This window comes from Sciurus carolinensis, chromosome 14 (genome assembly GCF_902686445.1).
Source record: "Sciurus carolinensis chromosome 14, mSciCar1.2, whole genome shotgun sequence".
Classification (NCBI taxonomy): domain Eukaryota; kingdom Metazoa; phylum Chordata; class Mammalia; order Rodentia; family Sciuridae; genus Sciurus; species Sciurus carolinensis.
In genome coordinates, this window is record NC_062226.1 from 36317020 (window position 1) to 36344780 (window position 27761).

The 27761-nt window shown below is 38.6% G+C and overlaps 1 protein-coding gene across 8 annotated transcripts in view; it reads left to right on the forward strand.

Moving 5' to 3' along the window:
- Positions 1 to 27761, forward strand: part of Rnf38 (ring finger protein 38) — a 119610-nt gene that overhangs the window by 56643 nt on the left and 35206 nt on the right. The window contains exons 1-2 of one of the 8 annotated variants that reach the window (XM_047524942.1): positions 18566 to 18973; positions 27574 to 27723. The exons of 1 other annotated variant lie outside the window; for it this stretch is intronic. Coding sequence is in view for 3 of the 7 variants with exons in the window: in XM_047524938.1 (XP_047380894.1) it covers positions 27574 to 27723 (150 nt within the window). In the remaining 4 variants the exon portion in view is untranslated. Of the gene's footprint in view, positions 1 to 18565; positions 18974 to 27573; positions 27724 to 27761 lie in introns of those variants that run through there. 6 more of the 8 variants (XM_047524944.1, XM_047524945.1, XM_047524938.1 and 3 more) reach the window with 6 other exon arrangements.

The window sequence follows — 27761 nt, forward strand, 5'->3', positions numbered from 1 at the left end:
TCCAGAGGCATTGATTTCACTTTTAACTTCTTTCAGAGGCAAGCTACTGAAACTTCCAATTATATAATTGGCTCCATAAAATGTAGTATGTACACCACAAAGTTAAGAAATGAACATTTACAATTAAATAGCTGGGTGCCCTGACAGAATGTCTGTGATCCTCGTAAATTAAGAGGTGGTGGCTCGGGAGGCTGAGGCAGTAGTCAGCTTCAGCAACTTAGTGAGACCCTGTCTCAAAATAAAACATAAAAAGGGCTGGGCATGTGCTCAATGGTTGAGTACCCCTGGTTTCAATCCCTGGTAACAAAAAAAAAAAAAAAAGGCTGAGGCAGGAGGATTGTCAGCAGGATAAGCCTCCAAGTAATTTAGTGAAACCTCGGCAACTTAGTGAGACCCTGTCTCAAAAAAATTTAAAAAGGTCTGCAGATATAGCCCAGTGCTAACGTGCCACTGGGTTCAATCCTCAATCCTCAATCCACCCCCCCGCAAAAAGAAAAGATAAAATTAAGAGTGATAATAGAGGGTAAAGGCAAAATCACTTTACGTTAATAATATTACATATGATTGCATTTCATAATTGTAAAAATGTTTTGGGGTTAACATGTTCTTTCTCATGCATCCTTTTATTTATGGAATAGAAGAAAACCTCCAGATTTTAGAATCTAAGGATGACATCCTCCTGTGTCCCCCTACCCCCAGTACTGGGAATTGAGCCCAAGGACACTCCTAACCCCTGAACCACATCATCAACCCTCCCACCCTCTTTTTAAAAATTTGGATATGGAGTCTCACTAAATTGCCTTGAACTATTGGCTGACCTTGAACTGCAGTGCTCCTACCTCAGCCTCCTGAGTCACTGGGATTACAAGTATGTTCCACCCTGTCCAGTGGGGGATGAGATCTCTCTCTTTATCTCTGCCAGGTTTTCCCCATCTCCTTCAAATGGTTGTTCTCCTAATTTCTCCTCCTTTACATTGCTGATTTTGTGCTATTGAGATTTTTCCAGAAATACATCGGGGAGGGGAAAGAGAAGTTTACGAGAAATCATTACTTGATAAGCAGACCCAAGAACCATCAGAGATTGCTCTCCCTTCTTGCCTGCTTGATCTGTGTGTTCTATGGTTGTTTTCCAGAACAAAATTAAGAGAATGGATAAAGGTCTTCTGACTATTTTATAATTTATTTTTCACCTTTGCAAACAATATTTTGTGAACAGAATATATTTATAAAACACAAATACTCAAATATGCCAACATGCTTGACTTTTAATTCTCTAAAGTGGATAACTTAGGTCTCATAGATCTGAGACCATGTTGAAGCTCAGTAAGGAAATATGCTTTAATTAGACGACTGTTTTTGTGAAGTGTGTTTTGTGAACTGTGTTTGTGAAGTGAAAGCAATATGGAAAGAGTTATATGGAGTTCAGAGACTTAAGTTTTAATCCTAGCTCTGCCAACTACTAAACTATGTAATTTATGCTTAGATTTTAAATTAAAACACTAAAATTAACCAGTTCATTAAAACCGTAAGCTATCCAATTGGGCATTGTGGCACATACCTGTAATCTCAGTGGCAGGGGAGGCTGAGGCAGGAGGATTGCAAATTCAAAGCCAGCCTCAGCAACTTAACACAAAGAAAAAAATAAAAAGGATTGGTGATGTGACTCAGAGATTAAGTACCTCTAAATTCAATCCCTGGCACCCGCCCCCCATCAAAAAAAAATTTTAAAGTAAACAAAAACTATCTGATGGTTCAGGTCACAGAATTTTTTAATTTGCATATTCCATTGTAGCTACCCAGGTATTTTTAATTTTTCACCATCTTACATATTTTGAAAAAGTTATGTTTCAGTTTCTGCCTTTCAAGTCGTGTCACTCTTACGTTTAAAAATGTTACTAGCCTAACATGCTAACAAACAGGTCTGCAATCAAATGTGACTTCTAATATAAGATGTGTGACAGTTTAGCAGAAGCCAGAAGTCTTTTTCTGTCCTGATAATTTGTGTGTTTGTGTGTTTGCGTGTGTGTATGTGTGTATGTGTGTATGACTAGGGTGGGGACAGGAAGAGTGGTGATGCAGATATTAGGGGATGTTGTGCCTGAAGAGGGATAGTAGATTTATGGCATATGAGTCTTGTTTCTTCCTCTCAATTCCCCTGGCAGATAACAATCATTGATAACTATATTCTATCCTGCTACTTGACACAGCCTCAGAACCCTCTTTAATATTGTTTCAAGGTAGTCATGACCAATAGGTTAGTATGTGAAAAAAACCTATTGGTTATCCTTGGATTAGATGGTCTTAAGTTTATTCCAGTTCTACCATTCTGTAATTGTAAATTGGGGGATATTGAACTTCTGATAACAATTGGACTATGGGGCCTCTAACAGCCCAAAAAAGTACTTGAAAAGGAACAAGTTGAACTCGCAGGAAATTGTTTAACAGAAAGTTTCTTAGGGACATGTGTTTGAGTCCATTGATTATATCTTGGTAAAGAAATTTCCACTAGCTTAAGATAGGAAGTAGATTTTAAAAAACGGAACAGTCTTTATCTATTTAAAATGTGCTAGGAGTAGGGCAGATCAAAGAACTATTTTATTCATGTTATTAGATAAATAAAGTATTAAAAATTAAAGTTCACCACAGGTTTAGTATCCTTTATCTGAAATGATTAGAATCAGAAGTGTTTTGGGTTTCAGAGTTTTTCAGATTTTGATATGTTGGCATAGATACTCTGAGTCTCCCACCACTTCAAATTTTGGGGATTTAGATTAGGGATGCTCAACCTGTAGAATAAAAATAGTATGCGCGGGGCTGGGGTTGTGGCTTAGTGGTAGAGCACTTGCCTAGCACATGTGGGGCACTGGGTTCAGTCCTCAGCACTACATAAAAAAGTAAACAAAAAAATAAATAGTATGCATGATGCCCTACTATCACCCCTGGTACTGGGGATTGACTGCAGGGGCACTTTACCACTGAGGGTCTCTTATTTGCTGAAGCTGAGATCCTTGTGCCTCAGCCTCACAAATCACCAGGACTATTAGGTGTGTGCTATTGTACCCAGCTAATATATATAAATCAAAAGAAGAAAAATGAGGAACTAAAAACTTTATTAATGGAAAATTCAACAAGGGGTTTAGAAGCCTTTAGAATATGAGTAAGGATAAACACAGTAATGTGGCAAAATTAATCCATTACAAAAGAGGTGAATGTATCAAGGTTGTCAATTAAATGATAGATTGGGTTAAAAAGCAAAATTTCACCTTACGTTTTATATGAGATAAACTTGAAATGACAGAAAAATGAAGAAATAAAGATAGTATCAAGCATTATACATCAGGTAGAAGTGACATTTTTAATAGAATTCAAAGCATATATTATTAATCTGGATGAGAGGCAGAAGGCATAATGCATAGTGAATATAGAACCAACACATCTTTGACATCATGATATACATTTTTGGGATTTTGTTCATGGTTACTGGCTCATTTACTTTCGAAAACTTTAAACCAGATGTGGTGGTGTGCACCTGTAATCTCATCTACTTGGGAGGCTAAGGCAGGATTGCAAGTTCAAGGCCAGGCTCAGCAACTTAGTGAGACTTTGTCTCAAATTAAAAACAACAACAACAACAAAAAGAACTGGGAATGTAGCTCAGTGGTAGAACATGCCTGTGTTTAATCCCCACTACAAAAACAAAAATCTCCATCTCACCTTACAAGGCTGTCATAGAGACTCTGACTTTGCTCCTGCCTTGGAGCTGCCATAAATAATTTCTTTGACCTACCTTGTCTGATAGTAGATGATAGAATCCCCTTTCAGAGGGATTCTGCCCCATACCCACAGAAAAGGAATGCTAAAGAATCTAGACAGACAGACTTTGCTGGGTTTCCTCATCCATTTTAGTATCATTAGATCCTACACTTTTTGTCTAGTCACATTACCCGGGCCTGGGGATATAGCTGAGCAGTACAACACTTACCTAGCATGCTCTAGGCCCTGGGCTCTATCCCCACATGGCATAGAGGGAGAGAGGGAAGGGGAGAAAAAGACATGGTTATCCATGCTTTAATCATGCCTGGGCAGTGAAGTTTCCAGAAAACCCTTAAAGGATGGAGTTCAGAGAGCTTCCTGATAGCTGAACACATGGACATTCTTGGAGGGTGGTGCATCTGGAGAGAGCATTATAGTTCTGTGCCCCTTTCCTTTGTAATGTTCTTTATAATAAACAGGTGAACAGGTGTTTCCCTGAGTTCTTTGAGACACTCAAGCAAATTAATCAAATCTGAGGAGGTCATTACGGGAATCTCAGTTTATATCTGATTGTTCAGAAGTACAGGTCACAAACAGGGGCTTGTGATTGGCATCTAAAGTGGAAGGGTAACTGCCCTCAACCTGTGGGATCTGAAGCTATCTCCAGGTAAATAATATTAGAGTTGCTGCTGCAACATTGCTTGTTGGTGGGGAGAAATCCCCATGTTTTGAAGTCTTCTATGTTGACTGTGTGAGAGCATAAGAAAAAAATTCATATTGTTTGTGCTAAACACCCCAAATATTTTAAAAATATTTATTTTTATAGACATGGTGCCTTTATTTTATTTTTATGTGGTGCTGAGGATAGAACCCAGGGCCTTACATACGTTAGGCAAGTGCTCTACCACTGAGCTACAACCCCAGCCTGATTAAACATCCCAAATATTTAAACCAAAAATCATTAGAAATGTGTGAAGAAATTGATAGAATCACAGCTATAGAAAGGATGGAGATCCTTGGAAGAAGGAACGTCATTTAAGAAGTTAGTGTGCTGCTCTGTATAACAAATTACCATGAATACAGCTGCTTACAACACACATTTATTGTCTCACAGTTTCTGTGGGTCTGGAGTCCAGGCATAGCTGAACTGGGTCTAGATCCTCTGCTTGGGGTCTCACAGGCTACAATCAAGGTGTTGGCTAAACTGCATTCTCATCTGGAATCTTGACTCTGGAAGAATCGATTCTTCCAAGAGGATTCATGTTCAAGCATTTATGTTGTTGGCAGAATTCATTTCCTCATGACTGCAGGACTAAGGGCCCTGGCATCTTACTGGCCTCCAGACAACTACAGGTTCTAGAGACTGCCCACAGTTCTGTGGTAATCTTCTTGGTAAGCAGTTCACAACATAGCTGTTTCCTTCTTTAATACCAGTAGGAGAATCTCTCTAGTCAGCTGAAATGGAGTCTTGTGTATGGAAACATAATTGCAGGAAAAATATCCGACCACTTTTGTCATATTCCTCTGGTTAGAAGTAATTCGAGGGCTGGGGAGACAGCTCAGTTGGTAAAGTGCTTGCCTTAAAAGCACAGGGCCCTGGGTTGGATCCCCAGCACCGCAAAAAAAAAAAAAAAAAAAAAAAAAAAAGTAGTAAGTCTGAGGTTTCACCTGAATTCAGTGGGAGGAGATTACACAGGGGCATTGACTCATTGATTACCTGAGAGTGTGTCCATCATGGTATTGAAAAAATTAGCATAAGGAGAATGTGGCACACACTTCTATAATCCCAGTACTCAGGAGGTTGAGGTAGGAGGATTGCAGTACAAAAACCAACCAACCAAACAAACAAACAAACAAACAAACAAACAAAAGAATTTGAATAGAAAGCTGATTTATTAGTTCCTATAACATCAGAAAACATTCTTTAAATATTTTAGTAATAGCTTTATTGAGGTATAATCCATATACAGAAAATTCATCCTTTTGGTATATATTTCAGTGTTTTTTGGTATTTTTCAAAGAATTGTACAATTATCCTCACCATCTGATTTTTAGAACATTTTCACCCCCCCCCGCAAAAAAAAAACCAAAAAAACCCATACTCAAAAATGAGTCACTTTCTTTTTTTCTTTTTTTTTTTTTTTTTAAATGAGTCACTTTCCATCATTCTTTCCTTACCTTCTGGCAACCTCTGATCTTTCTGTCTATAAAAATTTGCCTGTTCTGCATATTTCATATAAATGGAATCATAAAATATGTAACATCCTATCGTGTTTGGCTTCCCTTACTTAGCATGATCATTTCAAGGTTCATGCTATAGTATGAATCAGTACTTCATTCCATTTTATGAGTGAATAATATTTGAATGTATGGATATAACACATTTTCCATACGACCAGTTGATGAATGTTTAGGTTGTTTTCATTCTGTGGTTACTATGAATAATGTTGCTACAAATGTTTGCATGTAAGAATGTTTTTGTTTACTTGGCCACATGGTAGGTTTTTGTTTAACATTTTGAAGAATCAACAAACCATTTTTCAAAATAAATGCACCTTTTTTTGTATTCCCACCAGCAATGTATTAGCATTCACATTTCTCTCTATCCTTACCACTGTCTTTAGATTGTGTATTTTAGATTATAGCCATTTTAGTTAATGTGAAGTGGCATCTCATTGTAGTTGTATTACATTTCTATAATGATTAATGATGCCAGTATGCTTTTATATGATTATTGACCATTTCTAAATCATCTTTGGCAAAATGACCTAATTTTTATTCATGGTCTTTATGGATTTCTCTGCATAATTATATGAAAAGTCAATTTAAGGACCTCTTATTGTTTTGCTCCTTGTGCTTAAAAACAAAAACAAAATGCAACAATTTTCACCCATGTCCTCATTTATATAGTTACATGTGTCGGTATGGAAAATGGGGAAATACTTAGATAACTAGATAACTGTTTTGTTTTTTTTTGGTGCTGGGGATTGAACCCAGGGCCTTGTGCGTGCAAGGTAAGCACTCTACCAATTAAGCTATATCCCCAGCCCACAACTGTTCTTTTATTTTCTTTCCCTTTCCCTTTCCTTCCTTTCCTTCCTTCCTTCCTTCCTTCCCTCCCTTCCTTCCCTCCCTCCCTTCCTTCCCTTCCTTCCCTTCCTTCCCTTCCTTCCCTTCCAATACTGTGGATTGAATCCAAGGGTGCTTTATCACTGAGCTACATCCCCAGCCCTTTTTATAAATTTTTAATTTTGAGACAGGGTCTTGCTAAGTCAAGTAAGGCCTCTCTAATTTACTTGTGTTCCTCCTGCCTCAGCCTCCTGAGTTGATGGAATTACAGACTTGTGCCATTGTGCCCAGGCCAATGGATAAAAATTCTATTGAATATTGAGCATTTCCCCTCAATATTGTCTCCGCCTTCACTGCATAGTTGAAATCAAACTAAATTGTTCTTATTTTCTAATAGTGTGTAATGAATTACCCTAAAACTAATTGGTGCAAAGCAACAGTACTTTTCGTATCTTTCATGGTTTCAGGATTTCCTGTGTTTAGCTAGGTGGCTCTTGATTGGAGTATGGCATGTAATCGAAGTCAAATGGCGACTGAGACTTGAGTCATCTTGAAGACCTCCTCAGTCTTGTGTCTGATGGTTGTCAGGTGGGACTTCCCAGAGGCTCTTAGCCTAATCACTTACATGTATCCTGGGCTTCCTCAAAGCTGGGCAGCTTGATTCCAAGAATGAGTGTCTCAAGAAGACCAGGCAGATGCTGTATGGCCTTTTATGACCTAGCTTTAAAGTCACAAATCATCACTTCTAACATAGTCACAGACTGCCCAAATACAGAGCAGAAAACATCAGTCATAAAACTGGGGAGGAATGTCAAAGTAACTTTTTTTTTTTTTTAATATTTTTATTTATTTTTTTTTTTAGTTGTAGGTGGACACAAGATCTTTATTTTAGTTTACTTTTTACGTAGTGCTGAGGATTGAACCCAGTGCCTCACTCGTGCTAGGTGAGTGCTCTACCACTGAGCCACAACCCCAGCCTGTCAATGTAACATTTTAAGAAGAGAATTTAGGATATAAAAACTTGCTATGACCCTGTTTGAAAATACAATCTGAACACTAAATATATATATATGAAACTTCAGTTAAAATGGCTACATAGTGTTCCATTAGAAGAACACATAGTAATATAACAAGTCTTTAATTGTGAAATTGGCAGGTCATTTTAAAGACACTATTACTGTATGTGTTCATCAAATATTTACTATGTGTCAGGCACTGTTGCATCACAATGGTACAGTGGGGAAAAAACTGACAAGGTTCTTGGGTATTTATTTTTTTTGGCAGGAGCAGAAAATAAACTGAATTGGTAAACCAGTAAATAATCAGATACTCTTAAATGCTATACAAATAATTGAGCAGTTAGCTATTCTAGATTAAGTGCTGGGGAAGGCCTTTAAGAAGATGACACTTAGGCTAAGATCTGAATAATAAGAGGAAACAAGTCATGTGAAAATCAGGATCATGAACAAACATTCCAGGGAGAGGATATAGGTGGTGAAAAAACCCAAAGACTGAAAACATGGGGGAAACAAAAACAAGGCCAATGTGTGTAAGCAAGGTAGATGGGGTGGGAATGGTATGAGATGTGAGGTTGGAGAGGTAGGCAGGAACCAGATCATATAAATCTTTGTAAACCAAGGGGAAGGAGTTTAGATTGTATTCTTTCTTTTATGGGAAGCCATTGAAGGGTGGTGGTTGTTTTTGGTTCCCTCCCCACCCCAGCCCCATCAAAGCAGACTTCACTGTGCTATGGGCCACAGGGTGCTGGCCACTCCCTGTCTGGTACCTGGGTTACCCCTGTCCTCCACCCCTTGCTGGCCACCCATGGCCTCCCATCCCCCAGACTCCAGCCCCCTTGTGCTGGCGACACAGGACAGTTAAGTAGTATTAAGTATAGTCACTCTTTTCATCTGGTACATCTGAAACTTGGTGTATTCTTTTTAAACAACTCTTTGCTCTCTCTCCATAGCCCCTGGCAATCCCCATTCTTTCTGTGAATTTGACTACTATGACTACTCTAGGTTTCTTATATAAGTTGAAGTATACACTATTTGTCTTTTGTGACTGGCTTATTTCACTTAGCATGATGTCCTCAAGATTTATTCATCTTCTTTTTAAGGCTGAATAATACTCCATTGTTTGATATATCACATTTTGTTTATCCATTCATCCATAGTTGGGTACTGAACTGTCTCCACTTTTTTTCTTAAATCTCTGCAGTACTAGGGATTGAATCCAGAGCCTAACACACGTTAGGCAAGTGCTTTACCACTGAGCTATATCCCCAGCCCTTTTTATTTTGAGATAGCCTGGGCCCCAGGCTGACCTTGAATTTTTTTTTTTTTTCTTTTCTTTTTTTCTTCCCTGATCTCGAATTTGCATTCTTCCTGCCTCAGCCTCCTGAGTAGATGGAATTAAAGGCATGCACCATCACTACCAATTCTTGTGAAAAATGCTGCTATGAACACTGGTATACAAATACCTCAAGACATTGCTGTCAGTTCTTTTGGGTATATACTCAGCAGTGGAATGGAATTGTGGATCAGATAGTAATTCCATTTTTAATGTTTTGAGGAGATGTCGTACTCTTTTCCATAGTAGCTACACCATTTTACATTTCTACCAACAGTGTAAGAAGATTTTGATTTCTCCACATTCTTTCCATACTCATTACTTTGCTTTTTCCCTTGTGATTGAAATGAAAGGATTGCGCATCCTTTCATTTGCTTGTTGGCCGTTTGTTATATGCATCTTCTTTGGAGAAATGTCTGTTCAAGTTTTTTGCCAGTTTTAATCAGGTTCCCCCCGCCCCGCCCCCATTCATTTGTAGGAGTTTTTTTGGTATTCTGATTTTAATCCCTTATTAAACATGGTATTTTCACCCATTTCATAGATTATTTTTCTTTTGTTGATTGTGTGCTTTGATACAAAGGCATGTTTCATTTTTATCTAAATTTTCTTTTGTTGCCTGTGCTTTTGGTGTCATATGCAAGAATTCATTGCCAAATCCAGTAACATAAAGCTTTATGCCCTTGGTTTTTTCTAAAAGATCTATCATTTCAGCTCTCAGTTTAGGTCTTTGTCCCATTTTGAGTAAATTTTTGTATGTAGTTAGAAGTAAGTATCCAACTTCACTCTTTTGCATGTGGATAGTCAGTTTTCCTAAGTGTTGAAAAGTTGTCCTGTCTTCATTGAATGGTCTTGGCATCTTTGTCGACAATCATTTGACATCTGCAACTTTATTTCTGAGCTGTCTATATTCTATTCCATTGGTGTTTACCTGTCTTTATGCATGTACCACACCATTTTGAGTATTGTAGCTTTGTAACGAACTTTTGTAGGTTATTTCTTAAGTCTGTGTTACTACTTTAGAATTACTGAGTCCAAGAATATGGGCAATTTTTTAGTCTTTGTCCCTTTATATATATTTTTCACAAATTCATGTGCATCCGTTTCTGCTTCTGCCCAAACTGTATGAGAATGTCTCATTTTCTTTTGACATCATTGAATATCACACATATTGTCATTTACTATGTAAATATGATCAATAAGTGGCATCTGTTTTAATATTAAACTAATATTTATTATAACTACTGATACTTATTAATATAATTACTGAGGTTTTATAGATTTCATGTTCATTAGTCATTTGTATTGCTTTTTTTCTTTTGAATTGTGTCTTTTTGCACATATTTTCTCTTCTATGGGGATTTTGCTTTTTGTCATCACTTTATGGGGACATTAATCATCCGCCATACTTGCAAAAAATTTTCAATTTTGCCTTTTATTTAAAAAAAATTTTTTTAGTTGTAGATGAACACAGTACCTCCAATTTATTTATTATTTATTTCTGTGTGGTGCTGAGGATCAAACCCAGTGCCTCATGCATGCTAGGCAAGTGCTCAGCCACTGAGCTACAACCCCAGTGCCCCATTTTGCCTTTTTATTTTAAGTGATTTTTATCCTATTCAAAGAAATTCTCCATTTAAAGATATTAAAGTGTTTTGGAGGACCAAATCTATTGACATATTCCTTTAAAATATGCTTTGTTACTTTTATGTTTAGGAAATCTGTCTCCATTCAGATATTATTGTGTTTTCTTAGTTTTATTAACTTTATATCTTTTCTGATCTGATATTTATTTAGTATATAGTATTATGTGTTTCTAAATAGATTCCCATCTTGCTTTATTGTGAAATATCTTGCATAATTAGAAATATGATGTAATAATATATATTTTGAGATTATAGCTGACATTTTGGTGATCTTTAAAATGTCATTTCCTATTAATTTTATTTTGTTTTTATTTATGAGACACTTGTAACAAATAAGCAAGGGGAGCAATACATAAACTTCTTGTGGGAGCTTAAATGATATACTTACTCCCTAAGGAGTTGTGTTACTTTAAGGGTTTTTATTTAAGGTTATGGTTTCTGTTTTGTGATGCAGAGTAGAGTTCTGCTCAGGCAACAGATTTCCTTTTTTATCTGAGATACGACGTCTGGAAAGGCCCGTGGCATCAGGAGGAAGGCTCAAGGTTTGTGGAGAGGTGCCACATTTTAGAAATGTCTGTGCAAAACCATAGGTTAGGCAGGGTCCTGTATTTCATGAACAGAAGATGCTAGAATTCTACAGCAGTATAAGTCATCCTGAGCAAGTGATTGACTCTCCAGGTAAATGAAATCCATTAGGATTCTCTAGAGGAAAGTCTGCTCCTCATCAAACATAGTGAAAGTAACCAGATGTACACATGGTCTAGTCCAGTGAGAGAGCATTCTGTTTCTTGCATCTTAAACTTTCATATTCTTTCATGCCCATAAATTTCGTTTTAGCAACTGCTTTTTCATTGTTTTCCCTAAGTGAAGGAACTAATTGTGCTTCTGTTTCTTAAACAGTGCTTGTTACCATCCTTTTTTCTTTGAAGCATATACACAAGTATATAATCCATTTAAGTCCCTTTTAAACTGACTTTTCAGGTTACATTTTTTAATTCCTAGTTTTTATTTCCTCTTAACTGCACTTGACCAGTTTTGTCTGGTTTTCCTTCTCAGGTACTTCTGAGGGGCTCTCTACATCTCTGTTCTGAGGCTTACCCTTCCAAGGCTTTGTTGGTCACCAGCTTTCATAAGCTGTTGCTCTTCTCACTGGTTTCCCTTTGGCTTAAGGTTGGACCCCGTTCCTAGGTTATTGCATTTAATAAGCTATAATAAGTCTCAGGGATTTAGAAGATAGTCATTATATTAAAGAGAACTTAAAAGCTGGATATGTAATATGTCTGCTCTCAAAATATACTGACCTGTTTGGCTTCAGGGCTTCCCTCTCCCTAGTGCTTGACTTGTTGCTGTCTGTAGGGTTATCCTTTCTTTCCACAGGGAGTTGCCTTAAACACTACCATTCACCACTCCAGAGTCAACTTTATAAACTACTTTCATTTACTCTTGACTGGGATAAAATTGGTGCAACCTTTTAGGAAGCAATTTAGAATACATTTAGAAAAAAAAAAAAAAATTAGAAAGCATGTACCTTTTGAACCAGCAATGCCACTGCTAGAAATTTTACTTTTTATGGATATATTTTCAAGTATATACCAACCTATACATGTATATAAGAATATTTATGATATCTTTGTAATAGCATAACACTGAAAATAACCTAAATGTAAGACAAGATTTGAAAAGTAAGAGATGGTTCATTCCTAACGATGAAATGGTAGGCTTTGTTGAAAAGAATAACTAGATCTATATGTGGTAAACTTTTCTGTGCTTCTGTCCAGTGAATTTGGCTGATGACTTTTCAGCCTGAATTTGCTTTTACCCCTTCACACTTTCACTGCTATAGAGCTTTCCTTCATCATTCCAATTGCCATGGTGCTGTCCCTGTCATCTCTCACTGCACTGTGGAAACAGCCATCTAATCACTCTCCTACCCCAAAGCCAGAAAATGGGCTGTATATTAAGGGAGACTCAGTGGATTTGGATTTGGGTGAACCTTTGCTGCCCCCTTCTGGTGTTTGGATGGCATTATCACTTCTGGGTGAAACTGATAATGCAGATTGTTTTGCAGTATATTGTTTTGCAGTAGATCAAGTCTTGGCATGCTGGTAGATACTGCTTAGCCAGTACACCTTTCCTCAGTGCAGCTTCGTCTTATTAGGATCTTTTAACTGGTTTTGGTGAAAGGAAGGAAACTTTTAGAGAGGAGAGTGGGGAGAGCTAGCTTTAGGGGAAAGTTTCAAGTTTACTTTTTGTCGTCTTTTTCAGTCTTTTTTTCACTGCCCACTTTCCTTTTTTGTTTGTACTTCATTTCTCCTTGGAAATTTACCTGATAAGAATGGAATTCCCACTGCCATAAAATATTGACATATCATTAATTGAATTATTTATTGAACACATGGCATGTCCTAGGCATTTTGCCCAATTCATTGAGGGTCCTTGGCTTCATTCAACGAGTTTACTGTCAAGTAAATACACAGTTGCAAGAGAGCATGATTAATACTATGTTATAACACGCAGGAGAGGCCACTAACTCAGGTATAGTAGTTGGGGTTGATGGAGTGAGGTTTTAGTTGGGACATTTGACAGTGGATATGATGGCAGAACGGCCCTAATCCTGACAGCATTAACCAATGGGGAACTGTCTGCATTAGTAGAGACTGGGTACTTCTAGTAGGAAGGCCATTCTCTACCCAGCATCTACTTGACATTTTCCCTCTACAGGAAAGGTTCTTCAGCATCTAGACAAGTGATTAACTTTATCTGTGGCTCTTTAATCATGGCTTTCAATGTCTTAAAATAGACTGTGGCCCTCTTTCTATCTTTGTACATTCTCAGTCACCCAGCGTTCCCCCAACTTGGGCATCAGTGATAGACAAGCAGATTTGCCCTTGAGCTTACATTTAACAGGGAAACAGACATTTAGTAAATGCTTCAAGTTGTTGCAATAGAAGTGTATGAAGGAAAAAGAAAGAGCGAGCCTATAGCCTCATAGTCACTGTTTTTGTAAAATGATCCTTCAGATAATAATTATTCAGATATTTCTTGATGTCTAGAAAAGCAGACTTGATCACAAAATAAATTTTATATTTGCTACTTGAGTTAAGTAGCACTTATGTAAAATTTGTTTACAATTATTGTTTATGCCATATGCTTGAAAATGTAATTACAGCAGTAGTACTTTTCATTATTCAGAGATGGTTTTTCTACAAGCAGATTGTGAATTTCAGTTGAGAGCTTCCTTAGACTATGTCCTAATGCTGTAGTTGTTTTTTTCTTAGAAATAAACAGAAAATCTGACCAGACACCTAAAGAAATTTAATTTCAAGTATAGTTGGCTAACCAATGGATTCTCCTGCACGTGTAAAAAGAGGCATAATACCAATCTTACAACAATGTATCTAGAGAATAGGGGGGGAAAAGAATACTCTTTGATGGCATTTTCTGAGGCTAACTAAAATCTTTGTAATAAAACTTAACAAGGGCATTCAAAAATGGAAAATTACTACTAGTCTTTCTCAAGAACACAGATGTAAAATTCTAAGCAAAATATCAGCAAACTAAATCCACCAATTTATTAAAGGGTAATGCAATGAGACCAAAATAGATTTACTAGGAATATAAAGTTGGCTTAATAGCCAAAACCCAATCTAATTCATACATTAATAGAAAATCATATAGCTATCTCATAATTGCAGAAAAATTTGACAAAATGTCCATTTTTAATAAACCTTAACAAATTAGACATAACTCCCTTAATTTGCTAAAGGGGTGTACAAAAAGCTAATACTTAAAAGTTGAAAGTTTTCCACTTGAGATTTGGAATAAGGAAAAGATAACTGCTCTTACAATGTCTCTTTTTAGCACCATACTAGAGGTCCTAACCAGTGCATAAGACAAGAAAATAATGTGTTGGAAAGAAATTCAATTCGTTTTCTGCAAAACAGGTTTTAAACAAGATTGCATAAATTAAAAAATTCAAAAGTTTTTTATTTGAGATGAACATTGTAATTAATAATTGAATTATATTTAAAAATAAATAGAACAAACCTAAGAACAGAATATGCAGGACCACAGCAGAATACTGTGGACACTTCTTAAAAATTAAAGATTAAATAGATGGATGCATCTGACTCATAGATAGGAAAATTCATTATTATAAAGATATCAATACCCCTTCATCCATCTCTAGATTCAGTGCAGCCCTAATTAAAATCTCAGCAAGTTCCCAGGTTCTTTTCCTCTGTTCTGTTCTTTCTGTCTTTCTTTTGAATTCTTATTCTAAAATTCCTGTGGAAATTTTTTAAAAAGCCATGGTACTTTTGAGGGGGGAATAAAAGGACAACTTGCTCTAACTCATAAAAAGAGGTCTTATAAAGCAACAATAATTGTGATGGTGTGGTACTGGCACAAGAATGAATGGAATAGTAGAACAGACTGCTGAGCCCAGAAACAAACCCGTGCATGTGTGGATACTTGGTTTTTAGCAGAGGAGCAATTGAAAACAACAATATATGAGGCTATGTCAAATAGACGTCCATATGGAAAACGAACAACCAACCTTGTTACCACTTTACCAAAACTAAATCACAGTTCCAGGTCATGTATAGACCTAAATGTGAACAGGGATGCATAAAAACTCTTAATAATATGGGAAAATAATTTTTATGATCCAAGAGTAGAGGAAGGTTTTTTTTGTTGTTGTTTGTTTTGGTTTTGTGTGTATTGCTGGGGGGAAGCTAACCCTTGCTGGCACATGCTAGGCAAGCATTCTATTGCTGAACTATATCCCAGCCTGGCAGGTTTCTTTTTCTTTCCCTGAACCCCTCCCCTTTATTTTTTTGGAGTGCCAGGGATCAAACTCAGGGTCTGATGTTCTAGGCATTGGCTTTGTCAAAGAGGTACATTCCAAGCCCAGGAAAATTTCTTAAACAGGATATGGTGGGTTTTGTTAGGAATGATCTCATGGAGAAAGAAAAACATGATTAAAGGTGAGAGAGAGAATTGCTAGAATCACTTCTTGAGAAGATGAGCTTTATAATTGAAGAATAGGTTGAATTTGCTCACTTGGTGATTAGTTCTAAAATTCAGTGCATTTCAGCGTAGTAGCAGATACCTAAATTAAGTTTTGTGATGACTGCTGTTATTCCTGTGTACTAGAGTGGCAGAACTCCAGGATAGACAATCTCATTAACCACCATATTCATTTGAAGGCACTTAAATATGTACCTGTTTGGTAAGCAGTGTTTTGGCATATTGTTTTTATTTTAGAAGTTAGGGTACTTAAATGACTTTGCATATTTCCAACAGAACAATTTTTAGTAGTCATTCACAGTTGTAAAGGGCAAAAAACTAGTTGTAAAGGGCAGCCTTGGAGTCAGAATTCTCAAAGCTCTTGCCACAGCAACTACTTTTCCTACAAATGCTATGCTGTCCCCTAACTACATGTGCCTCTTAAACGGATTTTCGTCAGTTCACTAGTTGTACTAACCGCAGTCTAAGTGCTCAGTAGACACATATAGCTAACTAGTAGCTATCTTTAGGATGGTGCAGATGTAGAATATTTCCATCATTGCAGAAAGCTTTACTAGATATTTCTCCAACAAGATTTTCTACCTTTGTGAACAGAACCACATAAAATTTTGGCTGAACAGTTGTTGAGGAACTGCTCTGATATAATTTAATCCTTGTCATATTTAGTTGTTGAAATTGACCCTCCTTAAAGGCCTATTTGCTTACTGGGAACTAGCACTCGATTTTTTGGTTAAGGAATCAGTTAAAGAAATTGTAGTAAAAATTTCAAGCTGTCCAACTTGGAGTTGTGGCAGCATTATTTACATCTTGACAGACTGCAGGTTAAGCTCTCAGAGCTCAGTTAAGATCTTAACTGTTTGAAAGGTTCTCAAGGAGTTTGCCTCACAAAGGGTTGACTGAATGGCATGAAGAATTCACATAAGCATATGGGTGAGGAACTCAGAACTGTGAGAGACATTTGCTGAGATGAGCACTTGAGGAATCCACCTTTTATAATTGGACAGTTCCTAAATGGTAATTTACCTTCCATTTCCCAATTTTCTTCTCCCTTTTCCCATCAGCAGCCAAGCTTGAAGGAAAAGGTATTTCAGGGTGGTCTGCATTATGTATGAAAACTTTCTTTTAGAGCTGAGATTCTGATAGAAGAGCTGTAATGCAAGGCAAATCCACAACAGTGGAGTGGGAATTGTTGAGGAATCCAAAGGCTAGAAATGAATTACACTGGATGCACTTTAAAGGTGTGATTGAGACTTTAACTCTGAGCCATCAAGTGAAAAAAAAAAAAAAAAATTTTTTTTTTTTTGGAGGTCATCTCCAAGCTGGCTGCTTTGAAAGACTGGCAGAGGACTTTCGGGGAAGAGTCAGCTAGATAACTCTACAATAAGAGTGTAGGGCTCGGCGAGGGGAATATGTCCATAGAGGCCCATTAGCTCATTTCAGCTTTCTTTTGTCCTAGAAGTAGTGTTGCCAGAACTTTGATTCAGCAGTTGCTAAGCACCTGCGGTTTGGTTTCAGACCTGGTGCTCTATTGTGATATGGCGGACAAATGTACACAAGTTACCTTAACGTATTATTCAAAAATAGAATGTACAAGGTTTAGAGGGTCTTGAAACATCAGTTTAGTTTGGTACCCTCATTTCTTACTGAGAGGCAGCTGAGGTCCAGAGAGGGTAGAAGCCAGGTTTAAGTTATACGCACAGAATTAGAGCTCTGGTGCTTTGCTTGACTGGTCCCGAATTTTTCCTCACCACCTTTAAAATATGATCACCATCCTCCGGGCGTGGTGGCACCCGCCTGTAATCCCAGCAGCTGGGAAGGCTAAGGCAGGAGGATCGCCAAGTTCAAAGCCGACCTCTGCAGTTTAGCGAGACCCTGTCTCAGGGAAAAAAAAAAAAAAAAAAAAAAAAAGCTGGGGAGGTGGCTCACAAGCGCCCCTGGGTGTTATCCCCCTCCCCTCCCCTCCAAAAAAATCACCATCCTTGTAGGAATCCTCTAATTCCTGCTTTTAAAAGCCCACGTCTTCTGTGATGCGTTCCCCCATTCCTCCGTCCCCACAGCACACCATTTAACAATTTTATCATTGTATTTATTGTGCTTTTATAAATAGTTTTCTCTCTCGGATCTTGAACATGATCAGGAGCCAAGCCTGTTTAAGTCTTCATCCTTATGAAGGTTTGAATAACTATCAGGCCTGACCCACTAGTTGGGTTCCAACCTGCTTGCTCCACTGCGAGATACTTCCGTCTACATCAATAAAAATTTCCACGCTCTTGGTCCACAAGAATACATATTTGAGAATTAGGTGAGATTATTGTTGAGTTTTGGAGTGGTACATACCGAGCAGCAGTAACAACATATGGAGAAGGAAAATAACTGGGAAGCACTGCCCAGCACCGGCGCGAAGCGGCAGCTCGGTGTGGCGGGCTGGGGCGGGCTGGGGCGGGGCTGCGCAGTGGCACTGCGCTCCAGGTTCTGTTGCCGGAACTGTTTCCGAGCGCGCTGAGACGCGTTCTGCCCCGCCCCCGCGGGGTGGAAACAAAGGGGGCTCGGCGCGTCGAGTAGAGCCGAGGGGGAAGGGGGCGGAGCGCTCAGGCTGTCTCGGGCTCTGGGCTTGCTAGGTTTGTGCGGGAGGGGAGAGGGGGCGGGGCGAGGCGGGGCGCGGGGGGGGGGCGTGCTCGCGCATCTTGCGGCCTAGTGGCGAGGGGCGTCGCCTGCGCGCGCAGCGGAGAGCACTGCGCCGGCGCGCGGCGAGACCGGGTCCGCGAGGGCCGAGGCTGGGTGCGGCGGGGCGGGGCAGGACCCCCCTCGTGCAAGCGGTGCGGCGCGGTGGTGAAGCCCGGGCGGTTGGGGCGCGGGGCGGAGAGAATGGGGCCTCCGAGGCGTTAGCCGGCTCTCAGCACTTGGTGTATAGCCGTCGTTTCTAGGCGCGGCCCGTGTGATGGTGCCCGGAGGAAGGAAGCGCCGTGACAGCGCCTCAGTCGGAGCCCGGGTTCCGGGAGTGAGGAGGCCCGGGGACGGCGGAACTGGCGAGCTGGCCGCTGGCTGGGCAAGCGATCACAATAGGAGGCGGCGGCCCAGCGAGGAGCCGCGGGAGCAGCCCCGCAGGGCGGAGCCTCCCCTCACAGGTACTGGCAGCTACGGCCGTTGGCTCCCGCGCAAGGGCGGGACGGGCCGCGGGCCGATGGGAGCCTGTGGGGCCGCTCTTGGCGGCCGGGAGGAGGTTTGGCTCTACAGCCCCAGCGCTCTTTGTTCCCGCAGCGGCGGCGAGGCGGTGCGAGCGCAGCCAGCGGGAGCGCCGGCCCTCTGCCGCTTGGCAGATGGCCCTGCTCTCTGGCTCCCTCCCTCTTTGCGGAGGCGCAGATGTAATGATGTCACCCAGGAGAACGCCGAACCCGATCGCAGGGGTCCCCTCTCGCGACCTTCTGCCCCCGCGGGTTTCCAGATAGTCTGCGTTTTGTTCTCAGGGGATGGAAGTTCTTCCTTTCAGGGCTGAAGAATGAGAGAGGTTGGTTTTTGAAACGGGAGTTTTTCAGGTTGAGAGCCAAAGAGAATAAAGTTTTTTTTTTTTTCCCCCCCGTGTAAGAGGAGATTTTGTGTTGAAAAAAATGTACGATGTTATTAAGTAAAAATTGAGTATGCTGATTCTTCTACCATAAATAGATGTGAACACTTAAATGTAATCATTGCTAACATCTTATGAATTGCCATTTTTTTCTTCTTAAGCCGTGGCTTTAACAGAAAAGTAAAATGTGTTCAACACTTTTACACGCTCATACATAAAATCATTTATTATCTTAGAATTCCAAGCCTGCCAGATCCTATTTGGCTTTGTCTGCAGGTACTGTTGTTGTAAACATGTTTACCATAAGCTCCTTTAAATAGCAAGCAGACCTTGTAACTAGGTTTTAAACAAAATCCACTCACACGGTGTCGGGATAGTTGAAATCAAAATGAAATTGTCTTCAGGAACACCGTCTAAAGAAGGAAATGCAACTTATATAGAAATAACAGTGGAAAACCAAATACGTAGGTGTCAAAACGGGTATGGAAAGGTGGAACACTTGATATCAAAAGATGAAATTTCTGACTTAAATTTTAACTAGGAGTTGTGTTTGTTTAGGTATCTCTTACCTGAGTTCCTGGCTTATGAATGTACTGGTGTAATGTATTTCACACTTTGAAAACTTAGTCATAAATCTACACATTTATAGGGGTCTACTTTAAAGTTGATCCCTATGTTTTCTCTGAAGACTCATTTCTAAGAGAATTGGAGGCTTTAAAGACTATAATCGAATTTGTTCTGTGAGGGACTGGCCATGTGGACCTCAGGTCCTCCAAAATAGGAAAGAACTGAACTTGTGGTTCCTCCACCTCTGATGCCTTTTGTGATTCTAAAAGGTGGTTTGTGTTTCTGTAGGTGTTAAAATTTATATACGCATGCTGTTGTTATAGCTAAACTAAATTGGCAAGTAGGTACTGAGAATTTTCTCTACTAAAACAACCTGACTTGAGGAAGAGTAAACAGAATGGCATACTCTGACATAACTGAAGCTGTTAGCATCATAATGTAGAATGTAGGTCTATTGTCTTCTCTTTGCCAACAGCGGCAAATAATGCTTTTAATTAAGATTATTGCCTGTTTTTTGCTCATTTTTAAACTCTTTCTTAGGCTGTGTGAAAAATGTGAGTGAGAAATAAAGATAAAAATAGCTGAAATGATCAGTTACTTGGTCAGTATGGAAAGGCCTAGTCAAAATTATCTGTCTTAGCAGGGCAGGGTGGCACATGCGTATAATCCCAGTAGCTCGGGAACCTGAAGCAGGAGGATAACAAGTTCAAGGCCAGCCTCGACCACTTAGTGAAGCCCTAAGCAACTTAAGGGAGACTGTCTCAAAATAAAAAAGGCTTGGGTTGTGGCTCAGTGGTTAAGCGCCCCTGGGTTCAATCACCTGTATAAAGAAAAAAGATTATCTGTCTTCCAGTTTATTTCATCTATTTCTGTTTCATGCTACCCCTAATTTTGACTAGCCACTACCATTTTGTAATTCATCTTGTTGGGAAGATAATTCTTGATTAATTTTTATTGTTGCATGGCATCTAGGTTGCTTTTCTAATTTTCTAGTTTCCTGCTAAGTTCGCATATCAAATGTCAGCAATGTTTTCATTTCTGTTCTTCTGTGGTAACCTATAGCTCACTTTTCTTATTTTGTGTTTAGAGAACAGATAGATTATAAACATCAGTTTGGAAGGTGTAGTTCTGTTCTAGTTTATTCATCAGCAAATGTTAAATACCTTAGAAGACATTGTTAATCTAGAGGATGTAAAGCAAATGTTTGAACTCTAGTAAATTAATGAGAAATAAATTTGGAGCAAATATGAAGAAGAGGGTTTATGTATACAGTCTCATTTTTCCCAACTCTTGAATCTTTTCATGTTCCTTACTTGCATATGTCTCCCCATTTTATGAAACTCTGGACTGTGGAAATGTGAGGAGGTGGGATACTTAACTATTTTCATTAGCCAGCGCCCCATTCAATTCATTGACTTTTGTTAAATTTTACAGAGTTGTGCAGCCATGGACACAGTCCAGTTTTTAGAACATTTTGATCATTCCCCCAGAATTCCTGTATCCATCCAGGCCTACCTTTTGCCTAACTTCAGACGGCACCCATTGCTGGCTCCAAGGTCCTTTTCCCTGCTCCTCTTGGATAATTCTGCTTCCAAAATACAAAAGCTAAAGAAATTTTTGCTTTAGACCCAGTGATAGAACTGTCCCCAAAGGCAAGGCATCAGTGAGATCTGAATTCTTTCTCAAAATGGTAGGGGGAAATGTCCCAGCAAGGGGGCACAGTACAAATGAGTATTTCAATGATTTATCCTCAGTAGGTGAACTTAGTAGACAACAACTGACTTGTTATTTTTGTTTCTCCATACTGGGGATTAAGCCCAGGCCTGGGCCTTTTGCAACTTAGGCACCACTCTTCCCAACACAATCACTGACTTGAGTGGTGATCTGTAGGTGAGTGAATGGCTCTCTTCCCCTTTCCTGATCACACCTTTTAGCTTGTCTTATTATAACCAGACTCATAAAAAAACTGATAAAAATATATAAGAAAGAAGGCTATGTTATCATTTGGTTACTTTGGAAGATTATTCCCTTTTTTCTTTTTTGTTTTGTGTGTGTGTGGTGCTGGGGAATTGAACCCAGGGCCTTGTGCATACAAGGCAAGCAGTCTACCAACGGAGAGCCATATCTCAAGCATGGAAGATTATTCTTTGAACAAATAGTTGAGTTCCTGCTTTACTTAACATACTCTTTTATTTATTTTATTTTATTTTTCTTGCGGTGCTGGGGATTGAACCCAGGACCTTGACATACTCTTTTAGATGGAAGTGATATGCTGAACATGATATGGAGACTTGGTATGCTTTTGTGAGGTTATGCTCAAGTCACCTCATTGTTGACTACCCTTTAATCTTTTGGGGGGGGGGTGTGTGTATGTATACACATACACACATATATTTTAGTTGTGGTTGAACCTTTATTTATATTCAGTTCTAAGAATTGAATCCAGTGCCTCATACATGCTAGGCAAACGCTCTACCACTGAGCCACAACCCCAGCCCCTACCCTTTAATCTTTAGAGTGAGTTATTGGTTTTTTGGGATTTATGAGATTTCAGGAATTTAACCCCAATTTTAATCATAACATTGACATGATTTTATTCCTCCCTTATGTAATAGCATTATGTATTTTTAATGGCTATGTAATATTTCACCAAGCTGGTGCACTATAATTTTACTTAACAAATATTTATCAAACATTAAGCTTGCTGGGCACAGAGGTGCATGCCTGTAATCCCAGCAGCTGGCGAGGCTGAGGCAGGAGGATCGCAAGTTGAAAGTCAGCCTCAGCAACTTAGCAAGTGAGATCCTGTCTCAAAATACAAGAAGGGCTGGGAATGTGACTCAGTGGCTAAATGCTCCTTGGTTTAATCCCTAGTACCAAAACAGAACAAAAACCATTTAGCTTACTTTAAATTGCTGGTATTATTGTGTTGTGATGAACATATTTGTTCATGTTGCTTTTTCCTTAGTTTGGAGTATAACAGAATTTGTCAGATTAAAGATTGCAGATGCAGATTATAGGTATTCTTATTAAACTGTTCATACTATCTGCCAAACTGCTTCCCAAGAGTTTAACATTTGCCATCATGGAAGCATGAGAATATTTGGAAATTTAGACAAGTTGAATTTGATTTCATTTTATAGATGCCAAGACTTGAATCTAGAGAATTAAGGACTTGGTAGCAGCATCTGATGTTTTTCCTTTTTGTATTAGGCTATGATTGAGTGCTTTTGACCAGCCCATACACTGCTAGTAACAGGGAACAGTTTTGTTTTGTTTTGTTTTTCTTCTGCAGAGTAATATGGCTAGTTTGGAGAAGGCAGTTTAGGCCTTTGAGCAAGTTGTTCTGTAGAAAGTGCTTATTTAATACTGCCCTAGGGGCCATGTACTTGCAAATCCTGTGCCTCACCTTTATGCGAAAAATGTAAATGAATAAATATGAAAACTGTGATCAGAAGCAGTTTTAGAAGAAACATGTTCTGGACAATGTCTCCTAATTTCTGTCATTTTTAGCACATTAACTGATAATAATTACTGAACTCTCCAAGAGAAAGATTAAATTGTTGGTTATATTAGGGGTACTAAAACAGAAAGGTAACATTAAACAAAAGATGTCATAAAATAACAAAATATTGGTGCTTAAAAGGTTCCACTGTGGGCTGGGGATATAGCTCAGTTGGTTGAGTGCTTGCCTAGCCTGCCCAAGACCCTGGGTTTTAATCCCCTCTCAGGTATGTTTCCATGGCAAGGCTTTGCAAGTACAGGTTGCATCCTGAGAATAGGTCGAAGTTAACCAAATCTTTGTAATGCTCAACAGTTCCCAGGCTAGACAATAAAGACTAGTGTTATCAGTCTCCAAGTGTATTTTAATACCTTACTAATTTTAACTGAGGAAGAATTAGTGAAAAGTTATCTAAAACAGTTTACAAGCAAACATACTTAGTATTTTTAAATAGGCCTGTGGAATAATTGTTACTAACCAAAAAAGATTATAAAAAAGAATGTTACTTGTAAAGTTTGAACTACAAAGTGGTTTAGTGCATTGAGTATGAACCTTAATGTCTGATGGACTTGGGTTCAAATTATATAGTTTTGTTTTTTCAGAGTTATATTGCTTTAAGCAAGTCAGTTAAATCTAATATGCAGTGTATAAATATTAGAGAGCCCAGTTCAATTCCTTGCATGAAGTTAACCATTACCAGATTGAGATTTGTTTGTTTTTGTGGTACTGGGCATGGAACCTAGAAGTTCTCTGCCACTGAGCCACACCTCAGCCCTTTATATTTTTAGACAGAGTCTCACTGAGTTGCTCAGGCTGGTCTTGAACTTATGATCTTTCTGCCTCTACCTCCCGAGGTGCTGGGGTTACATGTGTGCAGCACAACTCCCCAGCCAAATTGAAGTTTTAAAAACAGCTGAACTACTTAAATTTAAAATGCCTTTAATTTAATCTTAATTAAATTCTGGAGAAACTTCCTTTGAGTTTGGAACAGAAATTTTTATTCTAGTTTTATATACACATTGTGTAAATTTTATATGATTTGTAATATTACCACAAATTTAAAATATAAAATCTATAATATCACAATTTCCGTTTATCAGGAGTCTTGGTATTAGTTATCTGCTTGGCCCCCTGCTCTGGGTTTTACCTGGCTGGAGCTGTGGTTTCATCAGAGACTTGGTGTACTCTTTCATGCTCACTGATGGGGTTCTTGTGATTTTAGGACACCCAGCATTGTGATGTTGGCTGTCAGCTGGTAACCCGTCTAGCTTCTAGAGGCCGCTGTCAGGTCCCTACCATATTGCCTTCTTTGTATCCCTTCTCACAGTGCAACAGCTTGATTTGAAGGGTCCGCAGGAGACCCTCTTCACATTCAAGAGTGGCTCAGTTCCTTTTCTTTTAAGAATTTTTCTCTGATGAAGTCAGGCTCAGCCGGCATATCTCCCTCCTGATCAACTTAAAATTGACCGAGTTTGAATCTTGATTACATCTGAAAATCTCCCATTTTGGCATATAAAACCTGTCCTATTCACAGTCTTGTCCATACATATGATAAAGGGGTTATATATCTGAAGTAGAAACCTTGGGGGGACACCTTAGCTAAGTATTTTGCCCGCCACATATCATATATATATAAACAAAATGTTCTGTGTGTCATTTTATCTGTGTGTGGGGGGGGGTTAATCAAGCCCATCTATGGTTTTGTCCTATACTTACTTTAACTACAGGATTTGAATATAGCTTTCTTCCACTGTATTGTTAGTCCTCCCTTTTTATAGACAGTTGAAGCTTCTGACCAAAGGAGGCTAATTTTGAGTAGCAGAGGATATGCTTGAAAATATTAAGACCATAGGAGCCAGGTTTGCTAGTTTTTTTGGTTCTTTTATATTTTTTTAATACAAAATATTTAAAATATAATTTAAATCTTAAATTTTCAGAGGAGCAAATAATGGAGGAGAGGAAACCTGACCCCTCATTTCTGTTTTCCCAAACAGCTGCTTGTACTAGCAGTTTGTAAGACTCTTTGGGCATGGTTGTTGAAGGCAAATAACCTTATTAAAGCAACTACAAACGTTACTTAACATGCAAATTAAAAGCATTAGAGGATTGCAGAAAGATTATTAAATCTGCATAAAGGAAATGAACATTTTAAGAGAAAGTTGCTTTAAAATGTAAAAGCATTCCTTAGGTTGAGTGAGGAACCAGGAATTGTGAAATACAACCTCTTTCTAGGAAATCTTTTCTTATTACTCTTACCCTCAGATCAACCTGGGTCTTCTCTGTTCTATAGTTGCCTGTTTCATAGCATTTAAATATTATACTATAGTTGACTGCTTGCACCTGTTTTGTTTCTTAATTAGAATAAGCTTATTGAAGGTAGGATTCATGTTTTATCTTCACATCTTTCTTATAACTCTTTGGCTTGTGGGAGGCAATAAGAAAATATTCCTTGATTCAGTGATGTGTATTTTATAGTGGTAAAGAATATTAGCAGATTCATGTTTGTAGTACAAAAATAAACTTTAGCTTATGTCCAAAACTTGTTGTGTAGCAAATTAACAAAATCTAAGTAAGATACCTGCCCTTGTGTTTTGCTTTTATTCATAGGAATGTCTTTGAAAGTATTTTTACTTGTATCAGTGGGCTTGGTTAATGTTTACCAGGCTCATGGCAAGTAAGAAAAAAGGTTATAAAAGAACTAAGGAAAGTTATTACAGCAGGGATATTAATATATGAACATTCTACTGCCTGCCTTCTCCAACTTCTTCCTTACTCTCCAGCCATACTGAACATTTTGCAATTTCCTGAGTCCACTACTGTCTTTTGCCAAATGTCCTAATCTGTAGCATGTACTATTATTAAAGTACTTACACTATAAATGATATACTTTTGTTTCATTTTTCTTTTTATTTTGCAGTACAAGGGATTGAACCCAGGGCCTTGCTCATACTAGACAAGTGCTCTACTACTGAGCTGTATCCCCAACTCTTTTACTTTTGTAACATACGTCTCAGTGGTAGGAAACCATGCCTTTCTTTCTAATCTAGTGTCTGTCACCAAATAGAGACTTTAATGTAAGACCAGATGAATAAATGAGGCATGCAACTCTTAAACACAAGACAGTGTTAAAGCACATGATATTTAGTGTAGAAACAAACAAGTATGTAAACCTGAACCACTGAGGAGAATTTCACTTTCCCAGTAAAGTAGAACAGGTGATGTGCATGGTTTTTAAAATGCTGTAGATTAAACATATTTAAATGAGTTAGTAGATTGAACCCAGGGGTGCTTACCAGAGTTAACCCCCACTTCTTTTATTTTTATTTATTCATTCATTCTTTCATTCATTCATTTATTAATTTATTCATTTATTTAGATAGGGTCTCACTAATTTGCCCAGTCTGACCTCAAACTTGCAATTCTCTTGCCTCAGCCTCCCAGATAGCTGGGATTACAGGTGTGTACCACCACAGGCCAAGCATTTAAAAGAAGTTGTTATTTATTTTGGGGCTTATGATCTTGTCCTTTATTCCTTAAGAAATTCTCTAGGCTTGTGTATAGAAGAGCAAAGATTTCCATTTAAATAAGGTTGCTTTATATCAAAGGGTATATAGTCATATGTATGATAGCTATAAAAGTTTTACCATGAATATTGTCAAATATCTTATCATTTGGAAAGTTAACTAAAAGTAGAATGAGGGGACAAAAATTGTTAGCCTAGGCGCACACTCAGCATTCTTTACTTAAAATATGTGATACCACCTCAAGTTTTCATTACATGAAATCTGACCTTTAGGATTTCAGAATTAACACCAATAGAAAAGGTACCCTTAAGTATTTAGGAAACGAGAAGGATTTCGTATTCTTGAGCCATGCTGTTTTGCCTCAAAATTTTTGTAAAGAGATCTATTGACGGAGGCAACCTTTGCCATCCTTACGTTTTGATGTTTAAAGATAATTAAAAATTTTTTTTTTCCTGTCTCTGCTAACAGAATCATCAAATACTAGAAAATCCACTGTCCTTCATAGGCTTGATTCTCCATGTTGGTGCAGCTAGCCGTGAACTATCCTTTTCTTCTCCCTCTTTTTCCCAGATATCTCCCGGGGCCAATTCAGCACCTCTACCTGGCCATCCTAACAAGGTGATTTGTGAAAGGGTGAGACTTCAGAGCCTGTTCCCTCTCCTCCCAAGTGATCAGAACACTACCGTTCAAGAGGATGCTCACTTCAAAGCTTTCTTCCAGGTTCTTATATATTTACCCTTTCCCTACACAGGGCTGAA